Here is a 20,352-nt window from a genome sequence, read left to right as displayed (position 1 = left end):
TATCTGCCACTATTTGCACTGGGGTGTAAATAGCATATACCATTATTTGCACCAGGGTGAAAATAGCATCTGCCTTAATTTAATATCATAAATTGGTGATTTTTCAATTAATGGCACTTTTTGAAATCTTGAAAAATAAAACTTCTTCAAAGGTTTATCTGTGTTACATTTTATTACAATGGCCTTGATCATTTTTCAAGTAGATTTTGGTATCATGTGTGATTTTTTATGTTGTGTGTTATGGTAATGACTTTTTTGTTTTTGTCTTTGTTTTTAGACAAAAGTTGGATAAGCCTTGAACTTGCTAACACAACAAGTTAGCTACACTGTAAAATACAGTACTTTTTTTTTTTCCCTGTTAGAGCTACAGTAAAGTACTTTTGCCAACCATTTACTGCAAATGTACAATAGACTAAATGTAAAAATATCCAAAGCACTTTTTTATATATACATTTACTGTGGAAGAGAGAAAAGTCTGGAGTACAAAGTAGGGAAAATTTGGTAAATGTAACAATTCAACACTCCTACAAACTAAGGGGAAGTATTTAAAGAGACACAATGTAAAAAATGTGTACAATGTTCTGCTTTCTTTAAAATCATCCCAGGGGACAGAAAACTTCCCTAAATGAAGAATCACCCACATATCAGCAACAGTCTAAAACAGGTTTAAACGTGAAATGTCAAGGCAGTTTGGACCACCATCTTTTGGGGCTTTTGCACTGCACAGTACAGCTCGACTCAACTCTGCTCGCATTTTGCGGGTTTTCCACTGTGGATAGTACCTGGTACCTGGTACTTTTTTTAGTACCACCTCGGTCGAGGTTCCAAGCGAGCTGAGCCGATACTAAATGTGACGTCAAAACCCTGCAGATCACTGATTGGTCAGAGAGAATCGTCACTACCAGCATCACTGGATTTGGAACACGGGACATCAACCCACTAGTTTTAAAGTTAGCAACATTGACAGCAATATCATTTGTTCACGCGACTTTCGAATTGTAAAAAGAAATGGCTGTGTGCAAAACCACGCCGTGGTCAATAAACAAGGTGCAGGCGTTCCTCTCGTTAGCGACGAATGAAACGACGTGAAATGAAAAAGTCTTTCAGGAAGTGTCTCTGCTGTTGGCTGCACACGGCTACCACCGGACCTACCAACAGTGTAGAGAAAAGTTAATAAAATGTAAAAGTGACTACAGAACCATCAAGGATCACAACAGCCGGAGTGGTTCAAATAGAAGAAAGTGGAAGTGGTTCGACCAAATGGACGCTATATATGGCAATAAGCCAGCGAGCAATGGGAGGGAGAGTGTCCTGGACTCTGCGTTGTTGGAGTCCACAATGGAGGACGGTATGTTTTGTTTCATTAACTCTATATTCTGCTTGAAAGCTTCACTTTATTTAGTTGACCAGCTACTGGAAAGCTTGCTTCTAAAAAAACCAGGCCAATTTAACTGTTATACTTGTGCAAAATCACCATGCAACAACTGCTTTATGCATCACAATGAACTAGTAGCTAACAGCTAGCGGTCGTGTTATTGTTTATGGTCAGTAATGTTTGTGTCGCGTTTAAGATGATGTCACAGCAGTAGAGGTGGAGCATCTATGACGATCAGCCTATAATCCCACCCACGTTGAGGTGGCACTAAACTGCAGTGGAAAAGCAAGCTCAGAAATGCGAGCAGAGTCGAGTCGAGTCGAACCGTAATGTGCAGTGGAAAAGTGCCATTTGATTCTCCCACTTTAAAAACACTGCCAAGTGTTCTTTGTGACCCAAAGAAAATTTAAAATAAATTTAAACCTAGCACTGAAAAGGGGAGCAGGTGCCTGCTGGTGAGGTAACGTTTCGAGATGTGCTTGTCTTCGCCTGGAAGGTCAGCTGACCCCGTCATCAGGGGTTTGTTACGCCCGGGCAACTGGGGGATTTCTTTTGACAAGGTAGGGGCCATTAAAGCATACCTTGTGCCTGTTTGGCTGCGTAGCCCTGTGTAACCCTGTCTCTGTAAATCACAGTTGATGATATTCATGTGGTGAGAACACTGGAGACTGAGCTTGGGAGCATGGCAGTGAGGCTGTAGGCATCTGTACAAATGGATCACGCAGAGATGTTCTGCGCTGGGACCACACCACTATTCACAGCACTAATTCAGTTAGCTTAAACAGATTCTGTCCTCCCTGTAGCAACTGCTATCTACACATTCTATGTGTTCTTTATCTGAATAAAGTGGCACATAAAAACTATCTATTATCTTGCTTTTAGTAAAACATCACAACATTAGGTGATGAATACATACTGAACATCAATAGTAGCTGTGGAGTTTTACTTAATTATTTACTAAATTATACAAATATTTTAACAGCATTTATTAATCTTGGTTAATGTTAATTTCAACATATACTAATACGTTTTGAAAATGATAAGTTATATATGCTAACATTATTTAATGCATTATGAACTAACATTAACTATCAATGTTTAATAATTGCATTTTCATAAATTAGCACTGACCTAGATGAATAAAAGACATACTAAAATTTTGTTCATTGTTAGTTAATGATAACTAATGCATTTAATATTGTGAATAAATACAACCTTATTGTAAAGTGTTGCCATATTATTGTCTGCGGTAATCGACAGCATTAAACAGATAGTCTATAGACATTAAGTTGAAAAAAATAAACTAAAACTTTTATATATGCCTGTAAATGATGCGTCATGTACTTCTTTAAAGCTTTCCAACTTACTTCCAAAATCCCTGATTGTGAAGTTTCTGTTTCTGATGTGTGAAGGGTATTTGAAGTAGAATCGTTGTTCAACAGTGGGCATGTCTCTGTCTGTGGCGCTGATAATCTGAATCACCTAGAGAACAGAGAAGACAATGATCTGAATAAAATGTCTGGGAAACACCACAGATAAGAGCTCACATATTTCATTAAAGCACTTAGAATATTTAAAAGCCAGTGACAGAGCTGACATGTTTGAGTCATCAAACCTTAAAGGAATCATTTTGAGGTTGCTTACTACCTTTATGACACAATAGCATGGGGCATAACTAATGACTTGAGCACTGTCAGCTCCATAGACCAAGCATACTGAGTGAATGACTGAATGATTTAGCACAGCAGAAAGTTTTTTTATTTATTTATTTATTTATTTTTTTTTACAGTTGTCGGTACCTAGGTTAATTTAAAATATACTATAAATTTGCATAAATAAATCATATATTTTATGTACTAACAATGATCAATACTTTTACAGCACTTATTAGTCTTGTTTAATGTTAATTTCAATCTGTAATAATACAATGAAATGAAAAGGTGTGTACATTAAAATAGTTAAAGGAATAGTTCACCCAAAAATGAAAATTCTCTTATAATTTCCTCACCTTCATGCCGTCCCAGATGTGTATGACTTTTCTTCTGCTGAACACAAACAAAAAGACTTAAATATTGATCTGTTTCTCACCGACACTTATCGCTTCTGAAGATACGTATTTAAACACCATATGGATTACTTTTATGCTGCCTTTATGTGCTTTTGGAGCTTCAAATGTTTGGTATCCATTCACTCGTATTGTATGGACCTACAGAGCTGAGATATTCTTCTAAAAATCTTTGTTTGTGTTCAACAGACGAAAGAAAGTTATACACATCTGGGATGGCATGAGGGTGAGTAAATGATGAGAGAATTGTCATTTTTGGATGAATTATTCCTTTAATGCATTATGAACTAGCATGAACTAACAATGAACAATTGTATTTTGCATAAATTTATATTAACCAAGATTAATAAATGCTGTAAGAAAAAAATTTATTCGTTAGTTAATGATAATGCACAGCATGAACTTAAATGGATTAAATGAATTGAACCTTTATGAAAAGTTTTACCAATAACTTTAATTAAAACATTAACTAACATTACACCATTATATAATGCACATCAGATCATTAACATTAATGTTAATGTTCAATTAAATAGTTCAATATGTTCAACATTTTTAAATATCTTCACTCTGGACCCACTGCAGTACCTTGATGGGCCCCTGGGGACCACAGAGATTGGTCTGTACACTGCAATAAAAAATCCTGTTAAATTTACTGTAAAAAAAAACTGGCAGCTGTGGTTGCCATAAAAAAAAAATAAAAAAAAATAAATAAAAAAAATGGTAACCACGTTTCAGGCTTTACAGGATTTAATTTTGAGGCCTGTATATTTTACGGTGCATTACTGTTGTTTATAGTATTAAATGATGAACCTGAGATATTAACCTTTTGAAACTGTAAAAATCTGCTTTTCTCTTTATAATATATTGTTAATCACTGTAGTAATTACAGAAGGGCACATGATGACATGAAGTTCATCAATAGTGACCCTTCCAGAAGCAATGACCAATAGACATGTAGAGACAGTGCTCAGTGTCACTCACACAAACACTAAACACCATCAGGGTAACACATGTGAAATTAAAATAATGTAATTCACATTAACTAAACTACATCAGATATAACACAGAACACCCCAGTGTACATAGCTGATATTAAAAATAAGAAGAAACCTAACTATTCCCACAAAATATAACGAAATGTAATGCGTCATGCTGGGAATTCTGGGAACACCCGATTATTGTTTTTTACCATAATTTTAACAACAATTTAATGTAAAAAGTACATGTACTCTCTTGTTAAACATAATATACATTTTTACCATTAATTATATGGGAAAATCATACTTTTTTCATCTGAAAAAATTATTTTTTTGCAAAATTGTACTGTAAAACTACATGTATTGTCTTTTTAAATATATATATATATATATATATATATATATATATATATATATATATATATATATATATTTTTTTTTTTTTTTTTTTTGTTTTTTTACTTTATATTTACTATCTGTTAACCAATTACGTTTTTTTTTTTTTTTACTGTAGCATTTTTAGTCTTTCACTGTTAAAATTACAGACATTTTTTACCGTGTACTGATGTGACTAAGACTTATAGGTCCTAACACATATTGAATTTGACAAGAATAAAAGGAAGCTGTGAGGGATAGTTTATACAGTCAGGGTTATAATGTTGTGTACCTTAGTATTGATTGTTTAGTTAAAACATTGAAAATATTTCTTTCCTAAAACATTTCCAGTGAACACAAAACTGTGGAATACATGGGTTATATAAATTAGATGTGATATAGGAACTTAAGGGGATAGTTCACCCAATAATGAAAATTATATCCTCATTTAGTCATCCTTATGTTGTTCCAAGCCTGTATGACTTTTATTTTTTGTGGAACACAAAAGATGTTAAGAAGATTAACAGACGCCGTTCACTCACAATCCACACTTTCATTGCATAGAGAAAAAAAAAAAAAAAAAAAAAAAAAAAATATATATATATATATATATATATATATATATATATATATATATATATATTTAATTTAAGATCATGGTTACTGAGACAGACAAACATACTGCCTAACATCTATGTCCAAGTCAAATGGGTTTGGAACAACATGAGGATGAAAAATGCTGACAGAATTTTAATTGGTGAACTATCCTATAATAGCAATACAAATTAAATTAACATTTAAATGTCAGTAAGTGTCAGAAATTAACTTTTTAAAAGGTGCCTCTCGGATTTGACAGTACAACCTTTTGAACAGAATGGACATCTATCCCTCACAGGTTCATTTTATTTTGTGTCAAATTGAATGTTGTATTTTCCCTGACTAAGATCTGTTGCTTCACCAAAATAAATAAATAAATAAAGGTATATACAGTATTCTTTTGCAAAAATTTGTGTTGATTGGTTGACTGCAACTGTATTTAATGAATTGTGAAAATGTTTAATTGTGTCATCTATTTCACACATTTTTGCATGAAACATGTTTTTATTTTTATTATATTTTTTACTTATCTTACAGAGTTTAGGGTTAGGTGAAATGGTCTCCTCCATGATTCTGACTTTAAGAAATAATACTACTATGACAGACTGAGTAGGGAGACACTGATTGGCAGTGTTGTACTAGGAGTAGTAAACTTTCAGCAAGAAAGAAGGCACACTTCTCTAACATAAATTCACAACAGCTCTAAACAACAGACCCAAGAGCTCAGACTGAAGCATGGGTACACACACACACACACACACACACACACACTTACCTGCCCTACTTTTGCATTTTCACAAACAAACGTCTCGTATACAAAGGCAAGCTCTGGAGGGTACTCATTGACATCAAGCACATTGATTGTGACAGTAACTTTGCTGGACAGCAGGGGGTTGTCTGAAAGTTACACAATATACTGTTCAATGAGAAAAGTAAGACTGGGAATTGCAAAATGTTAGAAACATTTCATATACTTTGAAAAAAAGGGCTAATGAAAGTCTTCTACGTGTATTATTGACACTCATTGACACTCTTGAGGATCTGACAATTTTGAAGTTGCTTTCATGTTATAACAAACCCTTGGATGGAATTTATTATAGCTACAAAAGTGAAACGTTTTCAAAATGACTTGATTAATCTGTTTGTAGCTTGTGGATGCATTGCGTTATTTTTACAAATTGGTAATTGACTTATTAAGTGACAAACCTCTTGAATTGTAACTTTACTGTGAGCTCAGTGTTTTATGATTTTACAATTTTATTGTAGCCTTTGAGTGATGTGAAGCTGTATTCTCAATAATGTCCACCAGATGGGGATGTGATCTTTAGAAATGTTTGGAAGCAACTGGAATTCATCCACATTTGAATCTAGTTTAAAATGCATGCAGTGCTTTTATGATAAGGTATCTAGGCATGCCCCATTGTATCTGGATGAAACATAAACCATCATACTTACTAACTTTTGTTGCTACAACAGTTATGTTGTGTTCAGCATTTCTCTCTCTGTCTAGGGCTTCACTGACAGATAGAGTTCCTTCAATAGAGTCAATGTCAAAATGGTTTTCAGAGTCCTTTCTCCACTCAATAGAATACCTACAAATCAATAAATCATTGACAACAGAGAGGGATATTGATTTGCCTTCTTTTAATTTAGAATGTACAGGAAAATTAAATATATCCATACCACTTCAAAAAAAGACAGATCAATCACTTTTTTCTCAATTCATGGAATCTCATCATGTTCCTGTGTTTGGTACAGTCTCCTACTGTGTTATTATATCTCTCACATAAACTGTGTGCAACCCACTGTACAGTTACTTTTAACTGATTAGAATTCAAACCTTAAATGCTTGGTTTTGACTTATTTAGTTCTCTTATACAGCCATTGCTATGCATGGACAAACAGATTATTTTAACGTTACCCTCGTTAATATTGCGACTTTATTTTTGTAATTTTCGATTTTTTTCTTTATTTTAACTTGACATTACAGTAAAATGCTCTAATATTAAATATTCAATGTATTTTATTTTTGTTTTGTTACATACAAATTTGTTTATTTTGGGACATCCAGTGAATGACAGGACAGGTGAAGGGTAGTAGGGGAATCTTTTGATTGTTCAACATGATCTGAGAACTCCTATGTACTCTTACGTAAAGTTTGGTTCTAGCAAACGTACATTCTCTAACGTTTGCATAGACACCGAAACTTACAATATTAACATATTGACAGCATGTAAACATCATCATTTTACGTATTAACACTTATAGAAATGTACAAATGTTTACGTGTACTGTTTGAATTGATTTATATTGACTAATTCATAGAATTAATCAGTTAAATACATTAATCAGTGAGATTAGTTAAATGCCATCACATTTATTTAATGCAGTTGACATTATAATATGACATTTTAAGGGTTTCATTCAGTTCTGCTGCCCTATACAGCATTTTAAAGGATTATATCACTTTAACCAAGACTACACTTTAAAATGTTAAAATTAATAAAAACTCTGTAATCGTTTAAACATTTATTAAACATTTAATTTTATTTTTGTTTGCCATAGGACACAAAAGGAGTTTTCAGAATATGCCAAAAAAAATAAAATAAAAAATAAACCACAAAAAGCAACATAAAACAACAATAAAATTAATCCACACATTTGTTGGCTATAATCCGAATCTTCAGACCCAAATTCAAGCCTTTTATTCAACGATCTCCATCTCCATCCACTGCAACGCCGTCGCACCCGCTGTAACCGTCAACATGCATTGGTTTTGTTTTCAAAATTAAAAAACTGCAGCCTCAAGCATTACGACCAGCGGTTTCACGACAGATGTCGAATGCTCATTGGCTCTCAAGTGTCTCGTGACCGTTTGTGACACATGACGTATTCTGCAATGCATATGTTTGAATGAGATATGACAGCACTGTTATGGAGTGCATCGAGAAGATTTACAGCAATTAATATTTTAAATGTCACTCTCCTCCTCACACAAAGCTACTGTATGCCGTCAGGGAGCACATCGGATGCAGCGGGACTTTGGACTACTTTTGTACTGAATTTTGCCATTTTTCTGAATAAATTATTGTGATTAAATGTATCTGCCTGTTATGTGTTTTGTATGCTTAATAAATGGTTATGGTTAGGTTTAGGAGTAGGTGTAGGATTAGCGGCTGTAAAATATATATAAATGAATATATTTTAACAAACATTATTGCTAATGTACATTAATCTACTTGTTACATGTTTTTATATTGTTGAAATGTGGTTATGTTTAGAGGCTGGGGTAGGGTTAAGGGATCTAAAATATCTATAAAACAGTAAAAATTTACAAATATATTTATAATCAATTCGAGTATTCATAAATAGTTGTAATGGATTTGTCAATATTTTACGTTTCTAAAGCTGTAAATACGTAAAAATGTTCACGTTTTAGATGCTTTCAAATGTCCATATTGTACGTTTTAGTGTCTATTCAAACGTAAATCATGTACGTTTAATGTTACAAATATTAACGTACAAATAGCTACATATTTTAATGAGATCAGGTTGGATTATTCAAGATTTAACTTCCCACATACACACACAATTTAGCGACTTCACAAACTGGATTATCCTGAATTGGATATGTGTATGAAATATTTCAACCTCTGGAAAAAAAAATATTAGTTATACATGTTAAATAACAGCATGCACTTTATAAATTGCACACGGTGTGCAAATGTTCTGTATGCATGGTGTACATTGGCATGCATTTTACATACAGGTGCATCTCAATAAATTAGAATGTTGTGGAAAAGTTCATTTATTTCAGTAATTCAACTCAAATTGTGAAACTCGTGTATTAAATAAATTCAGTGCACACAGACTGAAGTAGTTTAAGTCTTTGGTTCTTTTAATTGTGATGATTTTGGCTCACATTTAACAAAAACCCACCAATTCACTATCTCAAAAAATTAGAATACATCATAAGACCAATAAAAAAAAAACATTTTTAGTGAATTGTTGGCCTTCTGGAAAGTATGTTCATTTACTGTATATGTACTCAACACTTGGTAGGGGCTCCTTTTGTTTTAATTACTGCCTCAATTCGGCGTGGCATGGAGGTGATCATTTTATGGCACTGCTGAGGTGGTATGGAAGCCCAGGTTTCTTTGACAGTGGCCTTCAGCTCATCTGCACTTTTTGGTCTCTTGTTTCTCATTTTCCTCTTGACAATACCCCATAGATTCTCTATGGGGTTCAGGTCTGGTGAGTTTGCTGGCCAGTCAAGCACACCAACACCACGGTCATTTAACCAACTTTTGGTGCTTTTGGCAGTGTGGGCAGGTGCCAAAACCTGCTGGAAAATGAAAGCAGCATCTTTAAAAAGCTGGTCAGCAGAAGGAAGCATGAAGTGCTCCAAAATTTCTTGGTAAACGGGTGCAATGACTGTGGTTTTCAAAAAACACAATGGACCAACACAAGCAGATGACATTGCACCCCAAATCATCACAGACTGTGGACACTTAACACTGGACTTCAAGCAACTTGGGCTATGAGCTTCTCCACCCTTCCTCCAGACTCTAGGACCTTGGTTTCCAAATGAAAACTTGCTCTCATCTGAAAAGAGGACTTTGGACCACTGGGCAACAGTCCAGTTCTTCTTCTCCTTAGCCAAGGTAAGACGCCTCTGACGTTGTCTGTGGTTCAGGAGTGGCTTAACAAGAGGAATACGGCAACTGTAGCCAAATTCCTTGACACGTCTGTGTGTGGTGGCTCTTGATGCCTTGACCCCAGCCTCAGTCCATTCCTTGTGAAGTTCACCCAAATTCTTGAATCAATTTTGCTTGACAATCCTCATAAGGCTGCGGTTCTCTCGGTTGGTTGTGCATCTTTTTCTTCCACACTTTTTCCTTCCACTCAACTTTCTGTTAACATGCTTGGATACAGCACTCTGTGAACAGCCAGCTTCTTTGGCAATGAATGTTTGTGGCTTACCCTCCTTGTGAAGGGTGTCAATGATTGTCTTCTGGACAACTGTCAGATCAGCAGTCTTCCCCATGATTGTGTAGCCTAGTGAACCAAACTGAGAGACCATTTTGAAGGCTCAGGAAACCTTTGCAGGTGTTTTGAGTTGATTAGCTGATTGGCATGTCACCATATTCTAATTTTTTGAGATAGTGAATTGGTGGGTTTTTGTTAAATGTGAGCCAAAATCATCACAATTAAAAGAACCAAAGACTTAAACTACTTCAGTCTGTGTGCATTGAATTTATATAATACACGAGTTTCACAATTTGAGTTGAATTACTGAAATAAATGAACTTTTCCACAACATTCTAATTTATTGAGATGCACTTGTATATTCATGTTAAAACAAATACTTATATAAAAACAGTACTTTTGTGTCCTGCTCTCAGATGCTTTTAACATCAAAATTGTAACACTTTCTTCCAAAAAAGGAAGCGTGCCACATTAAATAAGGTTCACACTTGCATACTCCAGCAGAGGTTTGTCAGAATGGATTCAATCAAAGCACTGAACACTCACTGTTCATAACAAGATGGCCAAACCAGATGCTGGAGACCGTTATGGGACCACAGGTTTGTTATTGATATAATCTGTCTGCTTGGACTTGTTTATATAAAGTGTTTTTTAAAAGGAATTACCACAGGCAGCCATGTTTATAAGCATGTATGTAAGATTGAGTATATAGGTGTATGAGTATGTGTCTTTGTGTGTGTGCTGCTTGCATACCTAACAGGACTATTGCCTACATCCAGGTCCTCAGCTGTGACTGCTCCGATTATAATGCCCACTGGTGTGTCCTCATATGTCTCCATGCTGTAAGACTTTCGGCTGAAGACAGGAGGTTCCTCAACATCCAGAACATTCACTTTGACTGTGGCAGTGTCCTTAAAAGGTCCCAAATGTAGGAAGCGATGATCAAGAACTGCATTTGAAGCTTCAACTTTAAAGGTGTAAGCATTCCTGGTCTCGTAGTCTAGGCGCTGTAAAATAAATAAGTTATTCAGAGTTTGTATATCAATCTATCCCATATGGTTTACCTGTTATTCATTGATGCCTTAATTTGTATTTTTTGACAGTAGAGGGAGTGATGTGGAACTGACTGGATAAATACCACTCTGTAAAAAAATATCATCCATCATTTTTTTCCACTTAAAAAATAGGGTTGTATTCAGTTAATTATCATTACACTGTAAAAAAAAAAAAAAAAAAAAATATATATATATATATATATATATATATATATATATATATATATATAATAATAATAATAATAATAATAATAATAATAATAATTGTCCGGTATCTGAATTAACTAATTTTACTTTATTCAAAAATGCTATTTAATCTGACTAAATCAACCCAGTAGTAATGTCACCATATCAAAATCATTAATTTACACAAGTTTTATTGAGCCAGCCAGAAATTATTGGTGCAACATTTATTTTTTTCTCAGTTTATTATTATTATTATTATTTATATATTTATTTATTTATTTATACATTGTCTCATAACAGAAGACAGTACAGCTAACTTTATTCTGGGTATGAAATTCAAAGGCATGATCCAACTGATAATGCTTTCCACAACAGAGGACTCGTGCAGAGATCAGATGTGAGGGGATCTGAAAGCAAAGGCTGGCACTACACTGGATTCACAGAAGAGAGAGAGAGAGAGAGAGAGAGAGAGAGAGAGAGAGAGAGAGAGAGAGAGAGAGAGAGAGAGAGAGAGAGAGAGAGAGAGAGAGAGAGAGAGAGGATAAATAATTTTTTTAAAAGCAGGGAGAAAAGTCTTTGGTCAGTGGGTCTTGTATCACTGTGCTCATTCCAAATAAAGGTTGAATTTAACACAGTCACACCTGAAAACTTGTGACAGCTAAGCTCTCTTAACAGACAGCAAAGTTCAAAACTCCTGCAATGATATTAAAAAAAGTTCAACACAGTTTAATCCATTATAAATAATGAAATGCTAATAATATTAGTATGCTCTAAAAATAAAAGACTATAAAAATGTGTGATAATTCATTAAATTAATGTCTATGGAATGGAATGACAAACGAAGAAATGGAGTGACAGAATGGAATGAGCAGATTGCCATACTGTAAAAAGTGTAACCTGCATTTGTTACCTGAAAGAGTTTTTTTTTTCTGATAGAACCTTTACAAATTAGGTGTGTTGGTGTACCTTAATATATTCTGCTTGATTCATTGATGTTAAATAATATTTGTGGCTTCAGTGAAACCAGTTAATTTAGTTGTTACCACATAAAGCATATTTTTAGGTTAACATTTTTTTCAGTGAACAATTAGCTTTACTTTACCGAGATAATCACATCCTGCTAATTTTATTTTTATTCACTAATAGTTATCTGATTGACTATATAGTTTGATTTTGGCTTCTCAAAGTAGTTTGAGTGAGGCTATTTACTATATTGAATCAAAAACAGGCTAAATAACTGCTTGTTTTGCTCATTAAAGTATATTTACTAGCAACAATATTCTATTTTGACACCACTAAAAATGATATATAGATATAGAGAGATATATCTTCAGCATTTTTCTCAACAGACATTAGAGCAGGTTGATATAAAAAAAAAAAAAAAAAAAGGTTCATTTTCAGCACGCCTCTGTGTGAATGAGGAACCATTTACAAGGCCTAAGAGCAGTGGGCATTAATATGGAAATAAATGTTTTACTGCACTGGGGTTGTTCATGAGTTTAACCGAGTGTATAATATATATATATATATATATATATATATATATATATATATATATATATATATATATATATATATATATATATATATATATATTATGCACAAGTTTGGTGCAAGTGACAAATAAGAGACAGTAGGGTTCACTTGCTCAGGTAATATTTCCAGAACAACTCAGGAAACATTGTCCTGTAGTTCTGTTTAACATTGTTAAAATAGATACTTTCAACAAATAAGACAGCTACAAAGTCAAGACCAACTGACAGACAACTGTTTTAATTTTCAGCATATATATTATATTTCAGTTCCTTAGTGCCATGAAATAAACCACACTGTTGTTTCACATCCCTCCTGCAGGAGGTCTTGTCACCAGTGACAGTGCACACCAGTTATGTCTACTGTCAGCAAGCCGGTTTTTAGATATGTATCTGCATCATTGTCCACAGACTGAGCTAAGCATTGTGCTGACCATGTAAAAAGAATAACAACCTGAGACATGAAAGAACAGAGATCCAGCTGGCCAATTAGATGCACACAGCCTGTAGCAAGCTTTGGTCAACCTTGGTGTGAAGTCCATTTAAAACTTTGTTCACAAATTCTGATCTGAGAAAGTATATTACAGTATCTATATGGGATGGCAGTTTCTACCTGGTTCGAGTCTAATGGTACAATACCTCTAGCAACAATATTTGATTACATTTAGGAAAACAGAAGGCAGTTTAACTAGTTTAAAGGAATATTTTACTCCAAAATAAAAATTCTGTCATAATTTCCAAACCCATATGACTTTCTTTCTTACTGCATACAGCACACAGTCCGTATTTTCACTTTAAAGCATAAAAAAAACAAAAAAAACAAACGGGGAAAAAAAAGTATAAATTCGAAGTAGTTTGTGTGGCTCATGCAACATATTCGAGTCTTCTGAAGGCATACAAAATTTAAGTCACTATTCAGTGAAAATCTTGAAGTGTGTTCATGTTCATGAGCACTATAAGAGAAGCTCATTCAATGTGGCTTACGTGTTCACGCCTTCAGAATACTTTTGAGTCCTTTTATGAGCTTTAAAGTGATTCAGTACCAGCTGCCACAGTATTGAAAAGATGGACTGAGATATTAATTAAAAATTATCCTTTTGTAGTCTGCATAAGAAAGAAAGTGTTACAGGTTTGGAACGACATGAGGGTGAGTAAGGTAAATGTTCAATTAGAGTAAATGTTAGTAAAGATCTATATTACGAAACTATAGAATGCTCTACTCATTCATTTTAGTCTAAACCTGTCCTGTTGTGGTTCTTTTGTAACAAAGTCACATTGGCCACCTTTAGATGGCACTGTTTATCTGGTCGTTCCAGGGTCCTTTGTGACTGTTCCAAAGAGAATTAACACAAAGGCTCTTCTTCTATGTTGGATCCTCTCCATTCAAAAGAGAATGCTAATCAGATGCAAGTCCATAGAGTTCAGATAATCCCATGTGTTGCAAGAGCAAAGCCCACCTTTCATCATGTTGTTCATATTAGATACAATTATCCTTTGAACCCATTACCAAAGTAGATCCTCTTAGCGCTGAAAACCAGTCTTGAGCCTATAAAGCCACAAGACCCTAAATGTTCTGCTACAGCATTTCAGCAAAGTCCCTGTTTAGCACAGTGGGGAAATGATGGAACAGCTCATCAAAGAGAAGTAAAGGGGGAGGGAAGTCTGTTACTGAGAACAGAGAGAGGAAGGGGCTTTGTCACCGACCCTCTACCATGCCACATGGTGAGTATCCCACATATCCATTTCTTTTTTGGGGTCACCAGATATGGCACACCAGTTTTGCAATGTAAGGACTATGTCACTTTGTCCTATCCAGACTCAGCTTGGGGAATAAAAAAGGCAGAATATAAAAGAGGGAGCGAAGGACGGAATAAAACTATCATGATCTACTGTCTATGAATTATTTGTTGTGCTTTTATTGTGCTTTCTTTTTTTTCATTGTTTCCTTTCATTTTGAAACAAGGCACAGACCCCTAAAATGCTTTGACATTCCACATATGCATCTCGGCAGTAGAAACAGTTGGCTAGTAGTGGTGTAAAGAAATTGACTGTCATTATGTGTCCACAGACTACTAGCTTTGAGTAATGAAATAGTAACCTCTCTACTCCCTGGAGGATAAGCCTCATCCACAAGCTTTTACCAAGGAATTTGTCTTAGCTAAGGACTTATACCATGCCCAGCGCATCAGTGATTGGCCATGTTACGGGGTGTCTGAGGGGATTTCTACTTGTCACATCACATAAAGAGGTAGATGTTCTGATGGCCATGGGAATACTCATTTATTCATGTCCAGTAAATCCTAAAAAGATTGGGCTCTTTCTTAAGGAAACTTAAACAATGCATTTTTAAATCCCCCGAGAGGTCAACATTCCATATATATATATTGTATGTGTGTTTTCTCACATGCTGGCAAAACAGAAATAGAAAAGTGATGTTCTAAGGACAACCACAACCCACATAATGAATTGGTAAGTCCAAGAGTAGGTATTGCAAGGCGTGGGTTAAGCTTTAGCACTTTTATGGCTTAATGCATTATTCATTTAGGATGAAGTGGGCATCCAATAATAAGATATGACTCACCTCAGGGTAAACACACACAAGATCCTGAATGAGGGAACACCATGGGTTATTGTGATTATCCTCAGATTTACGTGTGTGTGAAAAAGACACATAACGTTCTGATTTGCATCTGATGTATCATTCAGTCTTAGTCAGGACAGCTAAATATTTAATCATTGCTGAAGCATCCAAGTACTGTAAAAAATTAATTTACTGTGCAAAGAATGTGGCCCTACCTCCAGTACAATTATACATAAACAACACATACATATAATGTAACTACTATGTAATAAATGCATTACTACATTATGAAACCTGAAGTAGAGCTAATGAAATAACGGTAACATATTTTCCAATAAGGCTCCATTCGTTATCATTAGTTAATGCTTTAATGCTATATATATATATATATATATATACACATTACCACATTTATTATAATGTCAGTTAAGAAATATACAGTTGTTCATTTATAGTTTATGTTAGTTCACAGTGCATTAACCAATGTTAACAAATAAATCTTTTGATCTAAAAAAATATATTATTATTAGTTTAAATTAACATTTACTAAGATTCATAAATGCTGTAAAATTATTGTTCATTGTTAGTTCATGTAAACTAATACTGAAAATTTGTAAAGAGATAATGTTCATTATCTAATGATCTAATGATCATAATGATCAAAGATGTAATGTGATCATTACAAATAGTAAAGTGTTACCGAAATAACACATATGCACATCCTGTTGCAAACAAGCAGAAACTGCAATATTTTATTATGAAACTGTAATTATGCATTGTTACTTTGTTATAACTGAAAAAAAACTGTAATAAATTATTATCCTACAGTTCATACAGCTATATTTATTCTTTTCACATGTGTGTGGATACAAATTTGATCAACTAGGTCTAACAGAATCCGTACATTTTTGCAAATTATTTCTATGTGGCTAACAGTATGCTACATCAATGCCTTTTATTCACGTTTGCACAAATCACAAATAAAACAGCACATTATCAGTTCATAAACAATTTACGCTATGATCGCCTTCACACACTATCTTATGACATCAAAACACTTTTCCTGTAGCGCAGGACTGGTAATGCATTACATAACCAACTAAATTTACAAGATTATTTGTGCATGATCAGATTGCTTATTAGCTCAACTGACAGAGCGTTGCACTTGCAATGCGAAGGGCTGAGATACGTGCCCATAAGTGTAGGCAAGTCGACATGTGAGCAATTGCATTTTTTTTATGTCACATTAGCTTTTTATGACAATGTCAGTTAGGTTTATGTTTAAGGTTTAGGGTAGGGAGGTACTGGTTTTGTTGATTTAACTCGATACAGCAGGGGTCAGCAACCTATGGCACGCATGTAGGGTGATCACTGGCATGCCAGCAATGGCGAGAGAGGAGTAGACTATTTTATTCATATGAAATTCTGCACCTGCATTCCAGTCTACATCCTGATGTAATCATGAGCTGAATGGGAGGTTAAACAAAAAGTTAAAATGTGACAAGACTGCAGTATACCCAACAGACTCATGCAGCGCGTGCAAACCATTATTGATCACGTGAATAAACGCACCTGCTTAGTTCGGTCAGGATGCGCGGATAACAGCCTACATTACGTGTTTCATTTGTTTCTTTTTGCTTTCAGAACAACACATGATGTAATAAGGAAAACATCACTATTAATCCTTGAGATTTCCAACCCAGGTACACCCTCCTTAAACCATGGTCACATTCAAAATTACATTAAAATATTAAAAGAGAAAACATAAACCCACATCGTGGGGTTTAAAATTCCAGGTCTATTCAAAATATAAATTAAACCTGGAAATAAATATTTAGGATTTTGCAGGTTTGATTCACTGAAAAGAGCTAAATAGTTGACTGGCTTGTGATGCGCGAATTGCATGCACATGCAGCGCGAGTCTTGTCACACTTTAATAGTGTTTAACCTCCCATTCAGTTCATGAAAACATGCCACGTGATCATGAGGAAGGATTACATCAAGATAAGACTGGAATGCAGCTGCGAAAAACGTCATATAAATAAAATAGCCTGTTCCTCTCTCGCTGTTGCTTGCGTACTAGTAATTACCCCTCTGCATGATTTTGAAAAATTTATGACATAAGAAATATTCCACACGAAATTCCACACAATTTCATGATCAGTAATCAAATAAGCAAATTTGTGACATTAACCATATTAACTCATTTTGTACAAAAGGACAGGTTCCCTATCTGTCACTCACTCGACATTGTGTCAATGTAGTGACACTAGGGGTCACTCTTGGGAGCCCGAGAATCCTCTGGTCTTTGATAAAAGGCCAATGAAAATTGGCGAGTGGTATTTGCATGCCACTCCCCCGAACATACGGGTATAAAAGGAGCTGGTATGCAACCACTCATTCAGATTTTCTCTTCGGAGCCGAATGGTCATGCTCACTGAGCTGAATTCCCACAACTGTTCATTCACCTCTGTTGGATCTGATGGCGCATTTCAGTGGCTTCTCCCCCCTCTGCAGTGGTGCACTGCAGAGAATGCCCCTGGGTGCTTCGGCAGAAATAAAAGAGTATATTTCTCAAAAAGAGTATATTTCTCTAAAAGAGTATATTTCTCTAAAAGAGCGGCACACACGGAATGTCTTTTTAAAGACTCGTCTTTTTAAAGATGCCTTTAATTTGTGTGTTATTCCTGGTTGCGCTCATTATCTCTCGCCTTCTGACGGTCACGATCACTATCTTTCGTGTCTGGGCACTGCTCACGCGGAGACAGCGTTCGTGGATGTGTCATGTACTCATTGCGAGAAAACGTCCATGGCAACGATGCGGTCGCGGCTTACCTTCGTAAGAAAGCAAGCCACCCCAGAGGCTCCCTGCCTTGGTCCTTCTACCCACAGGTATGAGGCCAGCGCGGCTAGCACTGGGGGCGATTTGGGGACCCCAATGGGACCACTTCTGCCGGGTATCCCCCCACAGACCTCCCATTCCCCAGCACGCTTGTCTGCCCCGATCGGGCTTCCGGATGAGTCCGCCGGCTCATCTCACGGTGAGTTCGACCTCTTATTCGGAGCCTGCGAAAGTGATGAGCTCTCGAGCGCAGCATCAGAGAGCGGGCTCATCCAGTCGGACGTGGAAGCCTCAGCTGGGTTCCTCCCTTCGGGTGCGGTCACCCAGTCACAGGCTGATGCGGAGATGACGACATGCTTTCCCGGGCAGCCATGAGTGTCGGGCTAGAGTGGAACCCTCCACTCTCCCCTGAACCCTCACAGCTCGATGATTGGTTCCTGGGCTCGCGGCGCCGCTCAAAGCCATGCCCCGCCCCCGTTCCTTTCTTCCCGGAAGTGCACGATGAGCTGACAAGGTCATGGGACGCACTTTTTACTGCCCAGTCCCGATCTTTCAGCTTCCCTGCCGTCACTACCCTCGATGGTGGGGCGACCAAAGGGTATTCGGCAATCCCCCCAGTTGATAAAGGCGCTCGCGGTGCACCTATGCCCGCAGAGCGCCGCCACCTGGTGCGGGCGCCCAAAGCTCTCATCCAAGGCCTGTAGGTTTAAGTCGTCCCTGATGGCCAAGGCCTACGTTGCCGCTGGACAAGCCACCTCCGCCCTGCATGCCACGGCTCTCCTGCAAGTCCACAAAGGTGCTAAAGGAACTGCACGAGGGTAGTTCCACACCGGGATTGATGCAGGAGCTGCACTCAGTGACCGACCTCACTCTCCGGGTGACGAAGGTCATGGCGCGGTCTCTCGGGCAGGCGATGTCCACCTTGGTGGTCCAGGAGTGCCACCTTTGGCTCAACCTGGTTGAGCATGGTTCCTTGCTGCCCCCATTTCCCAAGTTGGCCAGTCCGGCGACACTGAGGACTTTGCCCAGCAGTTCTCAGCGGTGAAGCAGCAGTCGGAGGTTATCTGGCACATCCTGCCCCAGCACGGCTCAAGATCCTGCACCCCGTCTGCTCATCACCAAGGGCGTCCCCCTGCGGTGACTGCACCGGCTCCGCTGCAGCCCGCCCCTGTGGCCTGGCCCCGGCATGGAGCCCACTGCAGGAAGCAGACGCCACCGTCTCGAAGCCTCCAAGAACCCGCGAAAGGCTTCGAAGCGCCATGAGACGGGCGACCCAGGGACGACGAAACCCACTGCTCTGGAGCTGGTAAGCAGACCACTCCATCCCCCAGTCGAGGGCCGGGAGGAGAATCTTTTGTTACCTTTGCATTTAATTGCACTGCATGCCCAAGTGGCTGCAGTACCCAAGAGTTCAGCAAGAGCGATTTCCTTGTTCCCTGGGTCACATATCCGGTGTGCACGGCCGTCATTACGACCACCGTCTACCACTCTATTTGGCATGTTTGGCGCTCCAGCGGTGGTCTCCCCGCCCCTGAGCGCCCAGCTGTGGCACAAATCCGCCCCTGATGTGACAGTCTCCACGGTTCATGACGGCAGGCCTCTTCCTCCCCCGTCCCAGGCTGTTCTGGGAGTGGTCACAAGGAGCCAGGTAAGTACTTCGATGTCCCTGAAATCAGCATGGCCACGACACGGTGTGGCACCTCAGAATCCGCCCCGCCCCGCCACGAGGCCCCACCTGCCGATATGTCTGACGAGATTGTCCCTCCGGCAGAGAT

The 20,352-nt window shown here is 37.2% G+C and overlaps 1 protein-coding gene across 1 annotated transcript in view; it reads right to left on the bottom strand.

The window, feature by feature from the left end:
- Positions 1-20,352, bottom strand: part of LOC127440456 (cadherin-12-like) — a 60,911-nt gene that overhangs the window by 10,540 nt on the left and 30,019 nt on the right. The window contains exons 6-9 of the mRNA XM_051697033.1: positions 11,135-11,388; positions 6,848-6,984; positions 6,168-6,289; positions 2,743-2,857 (exon numbers count right to left, since the gene is read on the bottom strand). Coding sequence (XP_051552993.1) covers positions 2,743-2,857; positions 6,168-6,289; positions 6,848-6,984; positions 11,135-11,388 — 628 coding nt within the window. The remainder of the gene's footprint in view (positions 1-2,742; positions 2,858-6,167; positions 6,290-6,847; positions 6,985-11,134; positions 11,389-20,352) is intronic.

The sequence above is a fragment of the Myxocyprinus asiaticus genome, chromosome 5 (assembly GCF_019703515.2).
Source record: "Myxocyprinus asiaticus isolate MX2 ecotype Aquarium Trade chromosome 5, UBuf_Myxa_2, whole genome shotgun sequence".
NCBI classification, from domain to species: Eukaryota; Metazoa; Chordata; class Actinopteri; order Cypriniformes; family Catostomidae; genus Myxocyprinus; species Myxocyprinus asiaticus.
Note: the sequence above shows the minus strand (reverse complement) of the source record. Positions and strands in the feature narration are given on the sequence as shown.